Source organism: Mus musculus, chromosome 6 (genome assembly GCF_000001635.26).
Source record: "Mus musculus strain C57BL/6J chromosome 6, GRCm38.p6 C57BL/6J".
NCBI classification, from domain to species: Eukaryota; Metazoa; Chordata; class Mammalia; order Rodentia; family Muridae; genus Mus; species Mus musculus.
Window position 1 is genome coordinate 54,325,867 of NC_000072.6, and position 17,688 is coordinate 54,343,554.

At 47.0% G+C, this 17,688-nt stretch overlaps 1 protein-coding gene, 1 long non-coding RNA gene and 1 pseudogene across 3 annotated transcripts in view; 2 read left to right on the top strand and 1 right to left on the bottom strand.

The window, feature by feature from the left end:
- The window catches only part of 9130019P16Rik (RIKEN cDNA 9130019P16 gene), a 160,541-nt gene that overhangs the window by 56,186 nt on the left and 86,667 nt on the right, over positions 1-17,688 (bottom strand). The window contains exon 4 of the long non-coding RNA NR_033635.1: positions 5,991-6,144. This is a non-coding gene — a long non-coding RNA (RIKEN cDNA 9130019P16 gene). The remainder of the gene's footprint in view (positions 1-5,990; positions 6,145-17,688) is intronic.
- Positions 890-17,570, top strand: Prr15 (proline rich 15). Of its 2 annotated transcripts, XM_030255675.1 has the most exons (3): positions 890-1,444; positions 3,253-3,937; positions 16,139-17,570. In XM_030255675.1, the coding sequence occupies exon 2, from the start codon at positions 3,393-3,395 to the stop codon at positions 3,759-3,761; it is 369 nt and encodes a 122-aa protein (XP_030111535.1). In that variant the 5' UTR covers positions 890-1,444; positions 3,253-3,392; the 3' UTR covers positions 3,762-3,937; positions 16,139-17,570. The 2 variants fall into 2 exon arrangements, with proteins under 2 accessions (XP_030111535.1, NP_084300.1); NM_030024.3 differs by lacking the exon at positions 16,139-17,570 and having other exon boundaries at positions 1,035-1,444; positions 3,253-4,334.
- On the top strand, positions 3,852-17,570 carry Gm34169 (annotated as a pseudogene).

Genomic DNA, 17,688 nt, shown 5'->3' on the forward strand with positions numbered 1-17,688 from the left:
GACACCAACCAAGTCCTTGTATTTTCCTCTTCCCTACTGTATTGAAAGTCTCTATAAAATTCCTGCCTGCTTATCAAATCCTTATTGCAAGAGATCAGAGTTGGTTGGTGATCTGTCTCTCACCAGGCTTGTCCCGCAGAAAGTGCTCAAAGCAGACAAATTGCCTGGACTGCCTACCTTAGAGGCAAAGAAAGGGTCCTACTTGCATGTCTGCAAGCCTAGAGACCCCCAAAATCTCTTTCAAGTCGTAACTTCGCCTTAGTTAGAGAAATGTCTCCTCTAATACCGTTTTTGACAAATAACCACCGAGCTAAAGCACCTTGCACGGTGCTGGGGCCCATTGGTTCACCCTCTCAGTGGCTCTGGGCTGGAGTAATATGCTTGGATGGGTGTCGATGCGCGGTCGCCCAAACGCGAAAGATGCTTTGTAGCATAGGCACTTAGTTATGGTAAGAACCCAAGACTAACAAGCTGATAAGCTGGAATCAAACTTCCAACCCCGTTACTTCGAGATTGCCCTTCAGCATGCAATCCTGGACAACTGTTTAACCTCCGCAAAGCCATGGTTCCTTTGCAGGTCTGTTAGGAGCCATAGTGCCCAGGCCTGGGGCGGTCTGATGAGCAAGTGAGTTAACCCAAGTGAGTTGACCCAAGTGAGTTATAGTACTAGGATAGCGCCCGATGACAGCAACGACATGGTTCTCAACTCTTAGTCTTTTAGGTAAGGGCGCTTGAAACTCCCAAACAATGACAGAGTTTGAATCAGCTCTCCGAGTTAGAAAATTTGAAAGCCTTGGGACTCAAACCTCAGCGCAAGAACGGAACGCGAGCAGGGAGGCGGCGCAGCACAGCTTTTTCTCCAATCAGAGTCCGCAGGGCTGGAACCACGTTTGCAACCTCGTCCAATCTGGTCCCCAGAAGGGCGGGGACGCCTACCTGCACCTGTAGCCTGGCGGCCGCCTCCTGTCCCACCCTGACCCTCCCCTCCTCCTCAGTTCTGGTGTCTTCAGGCCTTTGGCCAACCACCAGCAAGTGGGCAGATGTCTCAGCGCGTTCCTACGGACGCTCAGGAAGGGTAGTGCGCCGGAGTCAGTAGCCCAGGTCCTGTCTAGCTGAGGCCAGAGAGCAGAGTGAACGGGAAGAAAGGACGCGCCCTAGAATGTGAGACTCCCACCGGGAAAGGCTGACCAGACTCACCCTGGGGCGGAGGATCTGACAGTCCCTGCCACCTGAGCGGACCGTGCTGCCAACCCCAGGTTGTTCCGACAGTGTGCGAGTGTCAGGGGTGTTGGGCGAGATCAGCAACAACGATTCCTGCATCTCTCCTAGTCAGCGATAAGGGACACCGCGACTAAGCTTCAGGCACCCGGAGACGCCCCCTCCGTGTTCTAGACAGCCCGCGCGGCGCAGCGCGGCGCCGCAGTGGCCCTGAAAGCCCCTACAGGTGAGTGAACCAGAGTCCCTCTGCGTCTCACAAGGCAGGCCCTGGCGCTACGAAGTCCCTGGAGAATGCTGTCTAGCGCTTTGCAGTGCCCCTCCTCCTGCTGCCAGAGGAGAGGCCCCCCCCAGAACAGTGATCTGCCTACTTTTGCATTATTTGCCATCTTTTCCTTGCGCAATTCTCACAAAGCCTTTCCGTACACACCAAGTTGGTCACTGTGGAAAAGAAAGTGTTGGGTGGCTGCCCACCACCATTAATAAATGCCTTGGGGTGCGGTGTTTTTCCGATCTGCAGAATAGGGAGTAAGACGTTTGTAGACCCCAACGTTGACGGTGCCTAAGGGTGTGGGCGCCTTTCTTAGGGAAAGAACTTTGAGCTGGTTCTGCTTTTACGGTTTTCAAGCCCCAGTCCGAGTGAGTCCTCAGGACATCCCCAGGGAGGAGATGGCGCCTCCCCGTAGGCGCAGAGACTTCCTCTACCAGGCAGTTCCGGGAGAACCTGCAACAACAAACGGCCGCACAAGTTTCCCTCCTGCGCACTGGCGAATCCCAGGAGCGCCGCGGTGCGTGGGCTGCGAAGCGGCGGAGCTGAAACCTAGAAATGGGCGGCGCGCGCGAGCCCTGCCCACTCGTGGTGGCCGTGTCCAGTAGCACGCTCACAGGAAGTGTGCCAAGAGTCTGGCTTGCACTATCAGGAGCGTCTGGGCTCCGTTATTCAATGGTTTTCTGGAGTTCCTGGTTGGGCGCTCTCCTTTGGAGGATGGAAAGGCAACCAGCAAAGAAAAGTACCAGAAGACTTTGTTTACAATAAGTAAAATCCTCAAGAGATAGAGAACTATGAAAGAAGGGTTGGGACCCGCGGCCTTCCAACAGTGTGGAGATTGGCTCTAGGGAGTTAAAGGAAGAGTGGGATGGCGGTTTCCAAGGGAAGTTAAGTCTAGACAGCCTCTGAAAATCACAAGGCAGAAGTGGTTTGAAGCAGTTTGAAGTAAGCACAACCATGAATTTATGCTCCCCGCTTTCTCACTTGGATACACCGCTCATCACCGCTCATCCTAGAAAAAGACTGCAGAAATTTGAGCCATGCTTACTAGCTTGCTCCTTATGGCTTGCTCAGCCTGCTTGCTTGCTTTGCTTTGTTTGTTTGTTTTTCGAGACAGGGTTTCTATGTATAGTCCTGGCTGTCCTGGAACTCAAACCAGGCTGGCCTAGAACTCAGAAATCTGCCTGCCTCTGCCCGCCTCCGGATTGCTGGGATTAAAGGCATGTGCCACCACTGCCTGGATTTCAGCCTGCTTTCTTATAGAACCCAAGACTGCCAACCCAGAAATAGTCTAACCCACAATGGGCTGGGAACTCCCTCTTCAATCACTAATAAAGAAAATACCTGATCTTTATTCATCTGTAGTGGGCAGGACAAGCTAGGTTCCCCACCCCACACCCACACATTCCCCTCCTGGTGTTCCTCTGAAGGGTGGCGGTTCTAAGGGTAGGTGGGCACATGTAGTGGTTGGCAGCGGTTGTAGGGTAGGTAGGTGGGCACCTGTAGTGGTCCTTATACAGTCAGGCTGAGTGGCAGACCAGCCCATACTTCCTCTGGAGCCAGGTTGATCTCCACTGGATAGCTACTGCACTTGCTTGGGAGGTAAGGCAAAGGTTGAGGTCGGGCGGGAGTTCAAGGAACTCAACCTTGTAGATCAGGGTTGTTCTGCAGGTGGCCAGTGGTCACAGAGTTGCCATGAGTTCCAACTCTGAGGAGAGTAGAATGTTACTTTGACCAACCCAAGTTCTGTTTTTTTTTTCTCTGTGCAGGGCTCTCCCTCAACTCCCATCCAGCAAGTCTGCGTGGGAGAAGCCTGGAAGGGCTGGAGTGAAGAGTCAGAGACCACAGAAAAGAGAGGAGCTGTCCTGGCCCAGGCCCTTCCCCACGCAGGGTGCTTGGCCTATGGGCCATGGCGGACAGTGGCGGCTCCAGCCCCTGGTGGAAATCTCTGACCAGGAAGAAAAGCAAGGAAGTTACGGTGGGGGTGCAGCCTCAGGTTCGGCCAGAGACTGGCCAGGAACCCTCACCACCTCACTCAGATCGGACTAGCAGCTTGCCAGAAAATCAGCACTCCAATATCCTTGGGGACCCCGGAGAGTCCCTCAGGTCAGATAAGTTGTGTGAGGAGAAAACAGGCAATAGTCGGCGCAATTTGAAGATCTCACGCTCTGGCAGATTCAAGGAGAAGAGGAAAATGCGTGCCACACTGCTCCCTGAAGGAGACAAGTCCCCTGAGGAGGCTGACTTTCCAGATGACCCTCAGGAGGACAAGCAATAGCCCGAACAAGCTTCCAGGATTGCACAGAAAGAGAAAAACACTATTACCCCTAGACCCAGTACTTGATGCTTCACCCAAGTTCAGAGTATGCAGTTGACTAAGGCCTTCAAGATTTAATATGTTCTAGAAAGTGAAGTGTCAGCTGAGGCCTCAAAATTCCATGACTCAGAGACTGAGTAAGTATTTTTTTTTTTTTTTTTTTTTTTTTTTTTGTGGGAAGGACAGATGTCTACTGCTGAGGAAGTTGGTTTTTTACAAAAGTCATTCGGAGGTGTCACCTGTGGCAATGACAAGGCTGGATGGGTATTTCAGAGGCCATAAGTAGGTGACCCCTCTTCCTGCTTCTCAAATAAGGAACTGAGTGTTCGTACTGAGGACTGTGGAGAGCAAAGGACAGCACTGCTTTTAATGGTTGAGAAATGCACTTTAGGGTACTACTCTAGGTTGATTCCTATGTGACGGGGTGAGAAGATCCTCCCAGGTAGAGGCGTTGAGAAGTTACATTGCCTTAAGCGAGGACTCCAAAGCTGTATGCCTGTTTAGTGTGCACTATTAAAATTGTTATTAAGACTTAGGGTGGCTTTGTATACTTTTTTTTTTCTGTTCTAAGTTTTGAAACTCGTCGTATTTAAAGGCAGGCACGCAAGGTCTTCAATGACAGGGTTAATCATTTACCACACGGCTCCTGTTGGAGAGCTGCTGGGCAAAGAACTTTTCTAGAAACCAGCAACACCCAGCTGGAACCAGTTTGCCAGTTATTCCAATTTGCCAACCAAATTCAATAGAAGGGAGTGGTACCAATTCACGTTACCTTGCATTCTCCTGATCTGTCGGGGCATTTCCACAGAGTAACTCACAAAGCCACTAATGCGCCCTTTCTAGCATCCATTGTGAACCTCATCATAATTCTCCAAAAACATTTTCACGCACGGACTGCGCTCTTTGGGTTCGTGCAAAGCTTCTCTCCCCACCTGTTGCTTCAAAGCCGATGTCATTTAGTCCGGGTCTCCATTTATCTCATTTCAAAGCCTTTGATCTCTCAAGCTGAAGATTCTTAACAACAACAACAACAAATCTACCCATTTGCTTTTCTTATGAGCTTCAGGAAGAAGAGTAAATGAATAGGGCCTGCTTTCAGCAGATGACAAGAGAGTATTGTACCCTAGATTGATGCTGAGACCTTGTCCCAGCACACCTGCTTCATTTACAAGCACATGCAAAGCAAAAGAATCGCCCTCTTGGAGAAGTGAGTCTTTGTCGACCAGAGTCCATAACCTGGTCGGAGAGGCTCTGAGCCTTCCTGTAGGAAGGCCGGGCTCCCTGTTGTCTTTGTTATCAAATTACATCTTTATGCTATAGTCAAACATGTCAGCTATCTACAGAAACCTCACAGATGTTTTTTGGTGAGGGAGGCCAAAATGCATTGACATAACTGACTTGAGGTCAGGTACCACAGAATAATAACAGAGTTAATGGTCTCAGTTTCTACATAGCTAAGATCTTACTCTAAAGGAAATTGCTGGAGATCATTTACCTGACAATTATGAACACCTTACAGTAAAAGAGAAAACTGCATGTTTCCTTTTATTGGTGCATTCTATTCTTTGTAAGAATGAGAAGACTTTTTAAGTGTAATTAAAAGCGGAAAGCGTGTGGCTGGTAGAGCAGGGCTGGAGGTGGTCCTCTGGAATGAGGAAGACAGACTTCCCATGGTTTTAGTGGACTTCCTATGTCTAGATTCAAATGGACGGGAGCTGGGGGATCAGAATGGGTGGAAGCCTGTTGATGGGGGGCGGGGCGAAGTGAGCAGTGTGGGTGTTGAGGAGTAACGTCTAGAGAACCTTTACAAGATATTTCTATTTGTAGGAAATAATAAACCTAGAACAGGCACCAATGCAAAATGTCTTCTACCCACAGGAGGACCGTAAGTCAGGACTGTTTCTCTTGTATAAAATCAGGTCTGCACCTGAATAATTTAAAATCTTATACCTGCCCTTTCATCTACTATTTTATTATTTTAAGAACTATCTCACCATCATCATCATCACCACCACCACCACCACCATCATTATCCAAACCCCTCTAAATCAAAAAAAAAAAAAAAAAAAAAAAAAAACCTTGGCACTTTCCCAGCTTCCGTGTGTGGTGTTGGATCCCATCCAACTCTGTAATTGCGTGGATATCCAATAGCAGGCCCAGGGCTATAAGGTAGGAACGTGACACACTCACCCCACTATTCTGAAAGGACTCCGTGCTTCAGGCAGTTTTGACAGTGAGCGCAATTCACAATCTGCCAGCTGAGGTTTGTAATTACATCGTTTTCGAGTGCTCCTGAATTATGCATCAGGAAGAACACACTGATTTAATCCCAAGTCAGGGAAATCTGAAACCACACAAAATTGGTAGGATAATGAGATCACGAGGAAGATAAGATAATTTGACAGAGTGTCTTTCTGGGATTTGTATTCTTCGCAGACAATTAATTACATTCCGAGAATCTGTACAGACTTTCCACACTTCTTAAGCCTTGCAGTCTTACAGTAAATAAAGGCAAATTGATACAGAGTGAATTTGGAGTTTATTAAATTAGATTTTTTTCATTTGCTTTCAATGTCTTTATAAGTAAAACTTCACTCCCAAAAGTTCAGAATATTTACTACAGTGCCTTCACGTGATGTGAAAGGAGACACAAAGGGCCCCAAACAGTCTTGTAACCATGACGATTACACATGGATAGTTTTGCCCCAGTGAGTCTCCTTGCAAACCTGGTGGCTGAGCAGTGAGTCATATTTCAGGCCCCCTGGCTGTCCCTTCATGTTTGCTCTTCTGTTGCTGTCCTGCTCTGGCGCTCACTTCAAACGCCGTGGGCCTCAGTTCTGTACGTACAGGGACACACCCGGGTCTGGCATCGGCTTCTGGGCAGTTTCTAAAGACTTTGTTCTGAGACTTTATATGAAGTTAGCACCTCAGTTGCTGCCCCGTCTCTCTCTAGAAGGCAGATGTAAGGCAGATCGTGAACAGGAATGTTGGCCAAAGCCTCATCAGGAGTATTTCCTTGAGAGGCACAGAAGAACATTTCGGTGCTTTAAAACAAATAAATCAGACGAGAAGAAAAAAATGCCAAGTAAAAGGTGAACATGAAAGCGATATGTGAATGGGCATGAACATCCAGGGACCAGGAACCTGCTACAGGGACAAAGAGATACACTTTGTCTCGAGCTGAGGCATCTGAGCCACACTAAAAAGCGGCGCACAAAAAGACAGCTTGGTAGCTATACTAAGCTGATTTTTAAAAAAGCATTTTATAAAGTTTGTATTATTAAAAATCATTGGGGGGAAAAAAACCACACACACACCAAAATTAACCAGGCCCAGCGTCTATACAGCTCAATGAACTTTTCATTCAATAAAGATAGGCATTCGGAACGGAACTGATTTTTAAAAGCTTTTTTCCCCCAAGAAATATTTTATAATAGCTACATTCGATTTTAAAAGTTTTTCTTAGGACAAGTTTATCTTGAGAGCGAATAGTGGGAGCATTTGGGTGTCAAGTCACAAGTACACTTTCCTAGAAGCAACAGTGGAACTCAGTGTGGGCTTGTCTGCTGTCTGAAGGCAGCACTGTCCTTGTCACCTGGCTTCAGCCCTTCCTGGCTCCATTCTCACCTTTGAGCCAGGGCGCGTACCTTCCCATGAGGCTCAGCAGTGTGGAAGGGAAACTCCAAGAGGTCCCGTGAGACCTTCTCCAGCCACTGAGGGTCTGGACCACAGATTGCATAGTGCAGGCAGCCACTAGCTGCTGTCGCTGAAGGGCGAATGTGAGGGAACTAGAGGGGCCTGGCCATAGCAGAGTCAGCTGGGCAGTGAAGGAAGGGCGAGGGCTGGAGGCCTTGGTAAGTCCCAGTGAAGGCCAAAGAGAAGCAGCCCCCGCGGGCATGTCAAGCGAGGGCTCCAACTGAACTGGGCTGCAGGTGAAAAAGTAGGCTTACCATCATCGTGCCAGAGTGTTTGGCCTAACCCCATGAAATAATATGACCCTAGGAAAGTGTATCTTTATCCCCGGGGTGTGGAACATGACTGTTAATCCCCAAGTTAAAATTTTCTGGCTCCTAACCGGTAAGTTTCACATTAAGGAAGGCAAAAAGAGAAATGCCCAGCCCTGACTGACTGAGTAAGGGATTAAGAACCAACCTCCAGCTGCGCTGGGCTTCCCTCCTCCCACTAGAGGGACTTAGCCTCCTGTTACAAACACCCTGCATTAAACACTTCTCCTAGTAGCCAGTGAATAAGTGTACGGTTGGCTCACACCTCCTCCAGAGGATGCCCACCGTTGGAATCTCTCCCTACTTTCCAAGGCACCTGTTCTAGTGCCTTCTCTGACTTGCTCTTCTGCAAGTCTTAGGTTACCTGGGCATTTAGTTCATCTGCCATAAAATGAGGGGTGGAGTTTATATCCCAGCTTTAAAACCCTCCTTCCTGTGCTGCTATTTTAAGCAACTGGTAGTAAAATTATACAACATTCGGTGTTTGCCTTTAAACGGGAGGAACTAGCTACTTGGTGGTCAGATGCTCCCAGCACCCTGCTGTCACTTGGCCCAGAAACTGACTGTTCTCCTGCCACCTGGAAACATTGTGGCGCTTTATTCATGGTGCAAATGCAGTTGCAGAGATTGTAGCAAGTAAGCCTTGAAGGGTGCACCCTAGGGACCGGGAACATAGCTCTAAGCTGGGAAATGCTTTTGGTACAAGCATACAAACTCAGGTACAAAGCTGGGCACGGTGGCATGGGCTGTAATGTTAGCACTGGAGAGTTAGAGACAGATCCCTCGGCTTTCCTGGCCATCTTAGACTGATCAGCAAGCTGCAGGCCTATGAGAGTGCTTACCTTAAAAACACGGTGATGGCTTGTGAAGAATGACAGCAAAGCTTACCTCTGGTCTCTACACACATCTACACACATCTACACACACCACACATACACACGCACATACACACACACCATACATCACACACACACTTACACACATACACACACATACACAGATACACACACACCATACACACATACACACACATCTACACACACCACACATACACATGCACATACACACACCACACACACACACACACACACACACACACACACACACACTACACATACACACCACACACATACACATGCTACACACTCACCACACACACCACACACACCACACACACACACACACACACACACACACACGCATGGAGAGAGTCACTCTCAATTCTTTATTCTTTTCTGAATCCCTTCAGGGAAGTCTGCCCCTTCACCATCTCACTCTCCATCTTTCCACAGAACTAATGGTTCCAAGGGTATGCCTTGCACCATGCAGACTTCTGTCCATCTTGTTGTCACTGTCAGAGATCACACCTTGCCCTGCAAATCCTCATGAGACTGATAGATGCCTCTCCATTTGATACCACTTCAGTCCTAAGTGTCTCCCAGTTTCATGCATTGGACGCTCATTCCTCAGCCTGGGAGAAAGAGGTCAAACCTTGAGGATGTAGAGTCTGATGACAGTCACTGAGGAGTGAGGTACAGTGGCACACACCTCTATTCCCAGTGCTTGGGAGGTGGAGACAGGAGGACCACGCGTTCAAGATCTTCCTTGGCTCCATAGCAGAATTTGAAGCCAGCCTGGGCTGCATGTGACCCTGTCTCAAAATAACAATAGTGCAACAAAAATATACAAGGTCTTCAGTGACATCTTCCAGGTGGGATGCTGGCACCGCAGCCCCTTTCTGGTTCTTTCTCTTTTGCTTCCCAGATGCCATGAGATGAAGAACCTATTCCTTCCTGTATTGCCTATCATGATGCTCTGTGTCACCATGGGCCCCAAATCTACAGGGTCTAGTGACCATGGGGTGAAACTGCTGAGACTGTGAACTAAAAGCTACACACCACACACACACACACATACACACATACAGTGAACTAAAACTAATCTTCCTTATAACTAGATTATTTCACACACATCGTCACAGTGACAAAGTCAGCTAACATACCATTCCACGCTCACAGCCCTTTTCTTTCAGCATTGCTGGCCACTTTCCTGAGACTCTTGATTGCTTTCCAGCCTGTGCTACCCACTACCAGCCACTGTATCTCATGGATATGATCATTCGTCTCCCACCCTTTGAGCTGGGGAGTTCAGGGAAATTTAAAGGGACAGTGCAGGTCCCTGGTGCCTTCAAAATCCCAGAGTAGCATGCAAGGAGTGGAAATATCAATAGTTTTTAGCAGGGTCATGGTCTTTCTTTTCTCTCTCAGGAAGCAGGCTGGTTTTGGCTGGCAGATGATTTTCTGAAGATTGTGAAAAGGCAGAGTCCATTAGAAGAGAGAAACCACACAGTAACAAGAAACCTGGGCACCTAATGCAAAGAACTATTCCCCATCACAGGTATTTGAAATATCAGAACTTAAGAGTTAAGTTAGGGTGTCATGTAAATGAGATGCCTCCAGCCTTTGGGCTGCCATGGAAGGACAGATCTCTCCTTCCCTCCAACCCTCTAAATTCTTACTAGAAAGGACAAAATCATGACCTCAGTTGATAGAGAAGTAGTCATGATGCTGCCCAGGACATGCTGCTGGAATTCCACCCTTTAGAGATGGCCACTGTATGCCAGTGGGCACTACAGCACTCATTAGTGAGCCGCAAATCTCAGGGATGACCTTATCATATGAGAAATATCACTGTGTGGTTACAGTGTGGGGAGTAAATTTGCATTCCTGCAAACTCTCCCACTTCAGACTCATAGCACCTCCTTCTGCTTAGCACTCATTTGATAGCACGCCCAAGACAGTATGAAGGCATCGGAACTGCTTTAAGGACTCCGTCTCCTCTCCATCCGCTCCAGCCAAGGCGAGCGCCTTCCAGCCCACTGCCTATTATTGCCTTCTACTTCCAGATCTTAGAACACATTCTAACTCCCACTGAGGACTCCTCTGGAGAGCAGGCCCTGGGGGGAGGGGGTACCTGGGAGCTTGGGGACCTCTTAAGGTAGATTCTTTCACTAGACTTAAGTGTTACTAAGGGTACTTCTGATGCCGGATCAATCAACAGGAATGGCTTGCATGGATTTACCTCACCCTCCTGGCTTCAGTTCCTCTCACTAGCCAAGCGAAGTTTATTAACAGCTCATGAAACAAGTGCATACACAGCTCTCTCTGTCTCTCTGTTTCTCTGTCTCTCTGCCTCTGTCTCTCTGCCTCTGTCTGTCTCTGTGTCTCTGTCTCTCTGTCTGTGTCTCTGTGTCTCTGTCTCTGTCTCTCTGTCTCTCTCTCTGTCTCTGTCTCTCCCTCCCTCCCTCCCTCCCTCCCTCCCTCCCACCGACCCACCTCAGAAAAACTGCATAGCCTTGCAGAAATCTTCAGTAATGCTTGACCTCTCACAGGTTCTCTATTCCATTGTTGAAGCTGGGGTTACTCGGAACTCTTTCAACACAATCTAAAACTTAAAAGTTGGGAATCCCAAAACATCTGTGGTTCAGACCCCTGAGCTCATATCTTTAATCCAGAAATTAAAGACTGGTGTGTTTTGGTAATTATTAAAAAGAGAAGATGGAGGAAGGAGAGGAAGAACCCGATCCACATGGTTTTAAATAGCCACAGGTAGCTATGAATATCATAGAAGGGATAGAATAATATAGGACAATTTGTCCAACCCAGGTGGGCAGCTTGTGTCAATATCAACTGGCTCTGAGTTCATTGTGTGGGTGTTTTGTGAGTTGAGAATTTACTGTTATAAATCTGAGTGATAAATTATGAGCCTCTGGAGTTTTGATTTTACTGGGTTACTGGGATTTGTGACAGCTAGCTGCAGGGGGTGGATGACTGGGAATGTGAGCAGTTCCAGGCAAGCGAACCGTGAGTTGGGTCGCCGCCACATGGGAACCATGGGGGTGGAGAGACTGCATTATTAGAGCATAGAAGGCGATAGCGTGGGTTGTTTTTTAATATTTACTGCAACACAGGTGAATCTGGAAGAGTCTGTGGAGAGGAGGAACATATTGGAACCATGGTTGATAGAGTGGTAGTGCTAGCATGTTTGTGGTTACATCCTGAGTTCAGGATGATGTTCACTTACGGTGCTATAGATCCCCTAAGGAAGGGAGAAAATAAGGAAATTATGAGGCAATTAACAATGCCAAGTTCCAGGAATGGCTACACCCAGTGTACAGTTTATTTTGCAACTTGAAATAAATAGTCTGCCTCAGAGGAGGGAATCTCAGTTGAGGAATCAGCCTCCATCAGATTGACCTGTGGGACTTATTTTCTTGATTAATGATGGGTGTGGGAGAGTCCAGCTCACCAAGGGTGGTGGTACCACCCTTGCATAAGAAAGCAAGCCCATCATGCCAATGGGAGCAAGAGAATAAACATTGTTCTTCCACTGCCTCTGCCTCCAGGTTACTGCTTGGCTTCTCTCCATGATGAACTATAGCCTCTAAGCTGAAATAAATCATTTCCTCCTCAAGTTGATTTTGGTCAGTGTTTTATCATAACAGAAAAGGCAAATTGGACACCTTACTTAAGAATATTTATGCTTATATTATGCTTAGAATACTTCATTTCTTCAAATATAATATAATATTTAATATATATTACTATGTTATATTATTAGGTTATATGTCATATGTTATTTATTACATATGACATATTACGTATTAATCTAAAGCCCTGGAAATAAGAATTCTGCCTGCATTTCTGATCTTAAGGACAGTAGAAAAAGCAGGACATGTTCTTATTTTCACAGTGCCACATGGGTTATCCAAGATGTCCACCTCTGTTCGGGGCATGACAATTTTATGTGGGACGTCTTTACAAAGGGATCCGTGCTGGAATCCAGGCTCCAGGTAACTTCTTGGCAGCTCCCTATAGGATGTCAGAGCCAGTAAGCCTTGCAAGCCACGCAGCAGAGAGTTTGACATTTGACTCAAGGCATCTCCTAACATCTTCTCCCTGGGGTGTTATCTACAAGTCTTTCTTTCCCATTGAACTCTCAGGCTTCACATCGAGAGACTGGGGCAGGGTAGCCTAGGTGTCACAGCATAACAGATGTGTCTTAGTGATGGTCTCCAGAGGCACAAGTGTTTCCAAAGGAAGTGTCCTTGCACCCATCCCTTCTCCAGCTGGACAAAATCAAAGAAGGATTTGTGAGCACGTTTAACTCTCCAGAACCAACACTATCGGCTCCAAAGAGCATTCAGAGGGGGAAATCCCTTGTCACCCTTTTTTAGTCACAGAGACACAGGAGCAAGGCTTCCTGTGAAGGGAGGGTAGATTTCACCCACCGCACCTCTGACCGTGGGAACACGGATGCTTTTAGTCGTGCAGTGTGCTTCATGTATTATACTCGGTTCCTGGGATTTACAACCTCAGTGCAATTCATCACGCCCATTGTGTATGATACACAAAAGCTCCCGAGAGAAAGCAAGGGAAAGACCTAAGTCATTCATGCGTTACTCATTTCACAGGTTCAAGCCCTGGCGATGCTATTCATGTGTTCATACGTTTATTTATTCATCAACTATTTAGTGACCATATCCACTCTTCTGATTAGTAAATATACTCATTAGGATCTAGGCAGTGGATTAAACTTCAGGTACAGAAAGAAAACAGGGCCTGAAAGTCGGCCTGGAACACATTGTTAATGGGAGCGAGGCAGACAGCAGGTCAGTCAAGAACCATCCAGGATATTTTAATTATTGACACTCCAGGTTGTGCTGTCTCCTGAAGGTGTTCAGTGTGCACCACACTGTGAGTAAGATCTTTGCCTCTGCACCAACACACCTGAGCCAATCCTTCAGTTAGACAGCTAGAAGATGTGACGTTCTGCCTCTTAGTTCCAGTTCCACGGAGCATCAGACTGGTCACAGAGCCTGCAACAGCTATGGGTGGCCTGGAGTTTTCACTCCGTTCCTAAAATCTTAACAAAACCGAGAGTGTTTTCTCTCAGCTTCTCCTCTTCCTCAGACACTCGGCTATGGTGGGAGGAAGGCTGCTGTTCCCGGACACACTTTTGTAAGTGTGGAACGATTCCCACAGCAACAGAGTTCAGTGCTGTAGTCCAGCTGGCTGTCTCCCTTAGCTGGTCAAGGAAGTAGTGAACAGACTAAACACAACTTATTTCACGACCTGATTTCTGTCCTTGCTTCGTCTACTCAGCTGACCATCAGGCTCCCTGTCCTTTAATACACTGATCAGGTGACTCACTCAAATGTTCGTAAATATGCCGTGTAGCCACCCAAACCTCTCCACGTTGCTGGTAAATTATGGGATTTGTGGGGCATTGGGCTATGCACAGACAGGCTGGTCTCCAGTGGAGCTGAGGTCTGAACCCCAAGAGTGGTGATAATTCACCTAAATGACACGGTAGGCATTCCCTCATGCTCCTGGAACTCTGGCTCCTGCCTAAGTTACCTTCCTCCCCCCCAAAAGCTCCCACAAGAGAAGTATGACTAGAAGTCATTTAGGCAATGGCCCAAGCTTCTGACCATCAGGCTAAACTTCTCCCCAGTTACCTAGCAACAATGAAGACTATAAAAAGGGCTGTTCGACCCACCTCGCTCTCTTACTTGTCTCCCTCTTACCCCTCACTCTCGCCCCCCTCTCCTCTCTCTTTGTCTTTTCCTCTCCTCTCTCTTACTCTCTCTCTAGCCTATCCTCTTCCTCTCTCCCTCGCTCTCTTCCTCTCCTTCTCCCTTTCCCTCTCCCCCTCCCCCGTCTCTCTCCCTTCTCTCTTTCCCCTGCATTTCTATAATAAAGCTCTTAAACCGTAGAATGTCTCTGCTCATCAAGGCCCACTGTGCTTGGAGGATGGGACAGGCTTTCTCCTAATGAGCTGTTTCTAATCTCCCAGTAGAAGGCCTTCCTGTGCTCCAGTCAAAATCCACTGTGCTCACTTTTGCAGGTGTTGGTAACCTCTTCCCTCATCCCTCTGCCCTATAACCCCAGGGCTTTAGCAAGGTAGCTTCAGGAATCCCAGGTAGGGCTGCCCTTTGGCCATCCCCTGAAGAGTGGGATAGAGGAATGCCCACCTAGGGATGAGTGGAAAGTGTGTGGCAGCTCTCCTACGCCTGACAGACCAGAGAATAGGTAAACTCTGGCAGGGTGTGGGCCTTCCCCCCTTCCTCTGGGCCCCCTTTTTAGTTCACAACAGGGATTCATTCATTAGATGACAGCATTTATGAGCCCCTCTCTATCACTTTAAACACATACTTTTTATCTGTTGATGAGTCATGAGAAGAAAAAAGAGGGGGTTCTGAAGAGTCCAAGAGAAAGGGGGAATAGAAGCTGGAGGTGGGAGGAGAATGATAATTCAGGGAGAAGGACAGAAGAAAGAGGGAAGGAAGAAATTAACCAGAGGGGAGAGAGAAATAAGGCAGGGATCCGATGGCATCCACCCTGATATTTTGCCCTTTCCTTTGTTTCTGTTACTCTGTCTCAGGCCCCTCTGTGCACAGTTCTGACCTTCCTCCATTTAGGCATTCAACTACACTGAAAAAGTTCATTTATTTTCACTCTTAAGACTCCCCTAGTTTCTAACCTGCAGATGGTAAGTCCAAAGCTCACCCAGGAAGCTCCCCTCATCTGTGTTATAGGGAACTCTGAAAAGTGGACCACTTCTCAGCAAGCTAAGCCTGCCACAAGCACCCACTTGGAATGCTTCCGCGGTCACATTGCCCCACTCGCTTTGCCACCCACGACACAAGTGAGCTCAACAATGCAAGTAGCCCACATGTGCAAAAAATTCCAAAGGCTGGGAAAGCTGCTGTGGTTGTTTGTGGTCTCTCTGGGTTTGACTAGAGGACTTTGGGTTTTTTTTGGTGGGGGGAGGGGTTCGAGACAGGGTTTCTCTGTATAGCCCTGGCTGTCCTGGAACTCACTTTGTAGACCAGGCTGGCCTCGAACTCAGAAATCCGCCTGCCTCCGCCTCCTGAGTGCAGGACTAGAGGACTTTTAAAGTCTCTGCAGCTCATAATGGACACTGGATGTGACGGGCTGTAAGGTCCCCGGGGCCACGGGTGCTGACTTGAGGTCTGTGAACAGAATTTACAAGTACTGTCTCTGCCCATTGCCTTCATCATTCTTTGCAAATTTTCACCCAATTTTTGAAAATATCTCTGAATTTCTATCTAGGCATTTTCATCACTTTTAAAGAAAGGATTTTTTTTTCAGAATTTTAAAAGTCTATTTTATATTGTGTTCAAAAAAGTATTTAAAATTTACATATGATAAAACAAATCTCTTTGGTATACAGATCTGTGAGTTTGTGGAGCTTTTGTGAGTGCCAGTGCCCAGTCAAGGTGTAAGAAAATTCACTTTTTTCCCTCAGTGCTGGCAGCTGCCCAGTTCCCGGATGTAGCAAACACCATGGGTTCTGGAGACCTGAGAAGCCCCACTGGTCTTCAGGTACTCACGCATTAGCTGACAAGAGCTACAGAGGAGGAGTAGACACCATCACAAGCCCTGTGGCAGTATTAGAAGCTGTCTCTGGCCCACCAGCTTGTGCCATGCCCTCCCTTGATATAATTACAACAAACCTAGCCTGCCAGGAGTGAAGAAACCTTTGGCAAGTGTAGCCCTGCCAATGTGCAAGACATAAAAGGAAGTGGAGTTATGGATGCTAAAGAAGATGACATTGATCTCTTTGGATCTGAGGGAGAAAGGGAAGAAGTGAAGAGACTCCCAGAAGAGCGCCTTGCTTGGTATGAATCCAAGAACGCCAAAACGCCCGTACTGTCGCCAAGTCTCTATCTTACAAGATGTGAAACCTTGGGATGATGAGACAGACGTGACAAAATTAGAGGATTGTAGCGGAGGCATCCGAGCTGATGGCTTGGTGGGAGGCTTTGATTCCCGTGGGTTACAGAATTTAAAGGCTTCAAATACAGCGTTGTAATTGAAGATGACAAAGTTGGAACAGATATGTTGAAAGAACAGGTTGCTTCTGAGGACAGTGGGCAGTCCATGGATGTGGCTACTTTTAACAAAGCCTAAAAATCCATCCTCACCTCAAGTCAGAACACTGAAGTGAAAGCTTGAACGATTCTAAAAGGAAAGATATAAGACATTTTCCTCTTGGCTAGAAAAATTTACAAGATTGCATCTTGGTAATCAAGTCCTCCTTTCTTCCTTTAGTAACTGATACGGTTTCTTCCCTGTGGTGTTATTTCTTCCAGAATTTTATATGAATGGATCTAGCCATTTTGACCCTTGGTTTCTTCTATAATGCATGGATTCATTTACTGCATCTTGCATGTCACTCCTGTTTGCTGACTAGTTAAGTTTGCTAAACACCACTGTTGATTTATCTGCCCAGTAGAGGATGTCTGGGGATTTCCAGCCGGGTACTTTTTGTTTTGTTTGTTTGTTTGTTTTTGTTTATTCATTTTTTTCCATTTATAAGTGGTGCTGTTGGAAGGATCTTCTCCCAGCTCTTGGGTGAAACTGTGATTATATTTCTTTTTAATTTATTTTTCTCTAAGGCAAACACATGAACAAGTATATGCTTAACTGCTTGAGAGACTGCGCAAGTGTGTTTTCTAAAGCAGCTGCCCATTTTGTGTCTCACCACTAATATATGCAAGTCCTTTGCTAGGACTTGAGGCTACTGGTGTGCTCTCTTATTGACCATGTTTAAGGACGTGAGGAAGTTTCACAGTATAGTTTCAACGTTCATGTTCCTGGTGACTAGTAATGTTGAATAGCTTCCATTTTCTTAGTTACTATCCAGATAACCTCCTAAATAAAGTTTCTACACCTTTTGCCTAGTTTCTCTTTATTTTCAATTTTCTGTTTTTTAATTAAATATAATCACATTATTTCCTCCCTTCTCTTTCCTCCTTCCAACCCCTCCCATGTCCCTTCTCCCTCACAAACTCA

What these genes read in the sequence shown, in the direction of transcription:
- Prr15 (XM_030255675.1), top strand. Translation starts at nt 3,393, where the DNA reads ATGGCGGACAGTGGCGGCTCCAGCCCCTGGTGGAAATCTCTGACCAGG.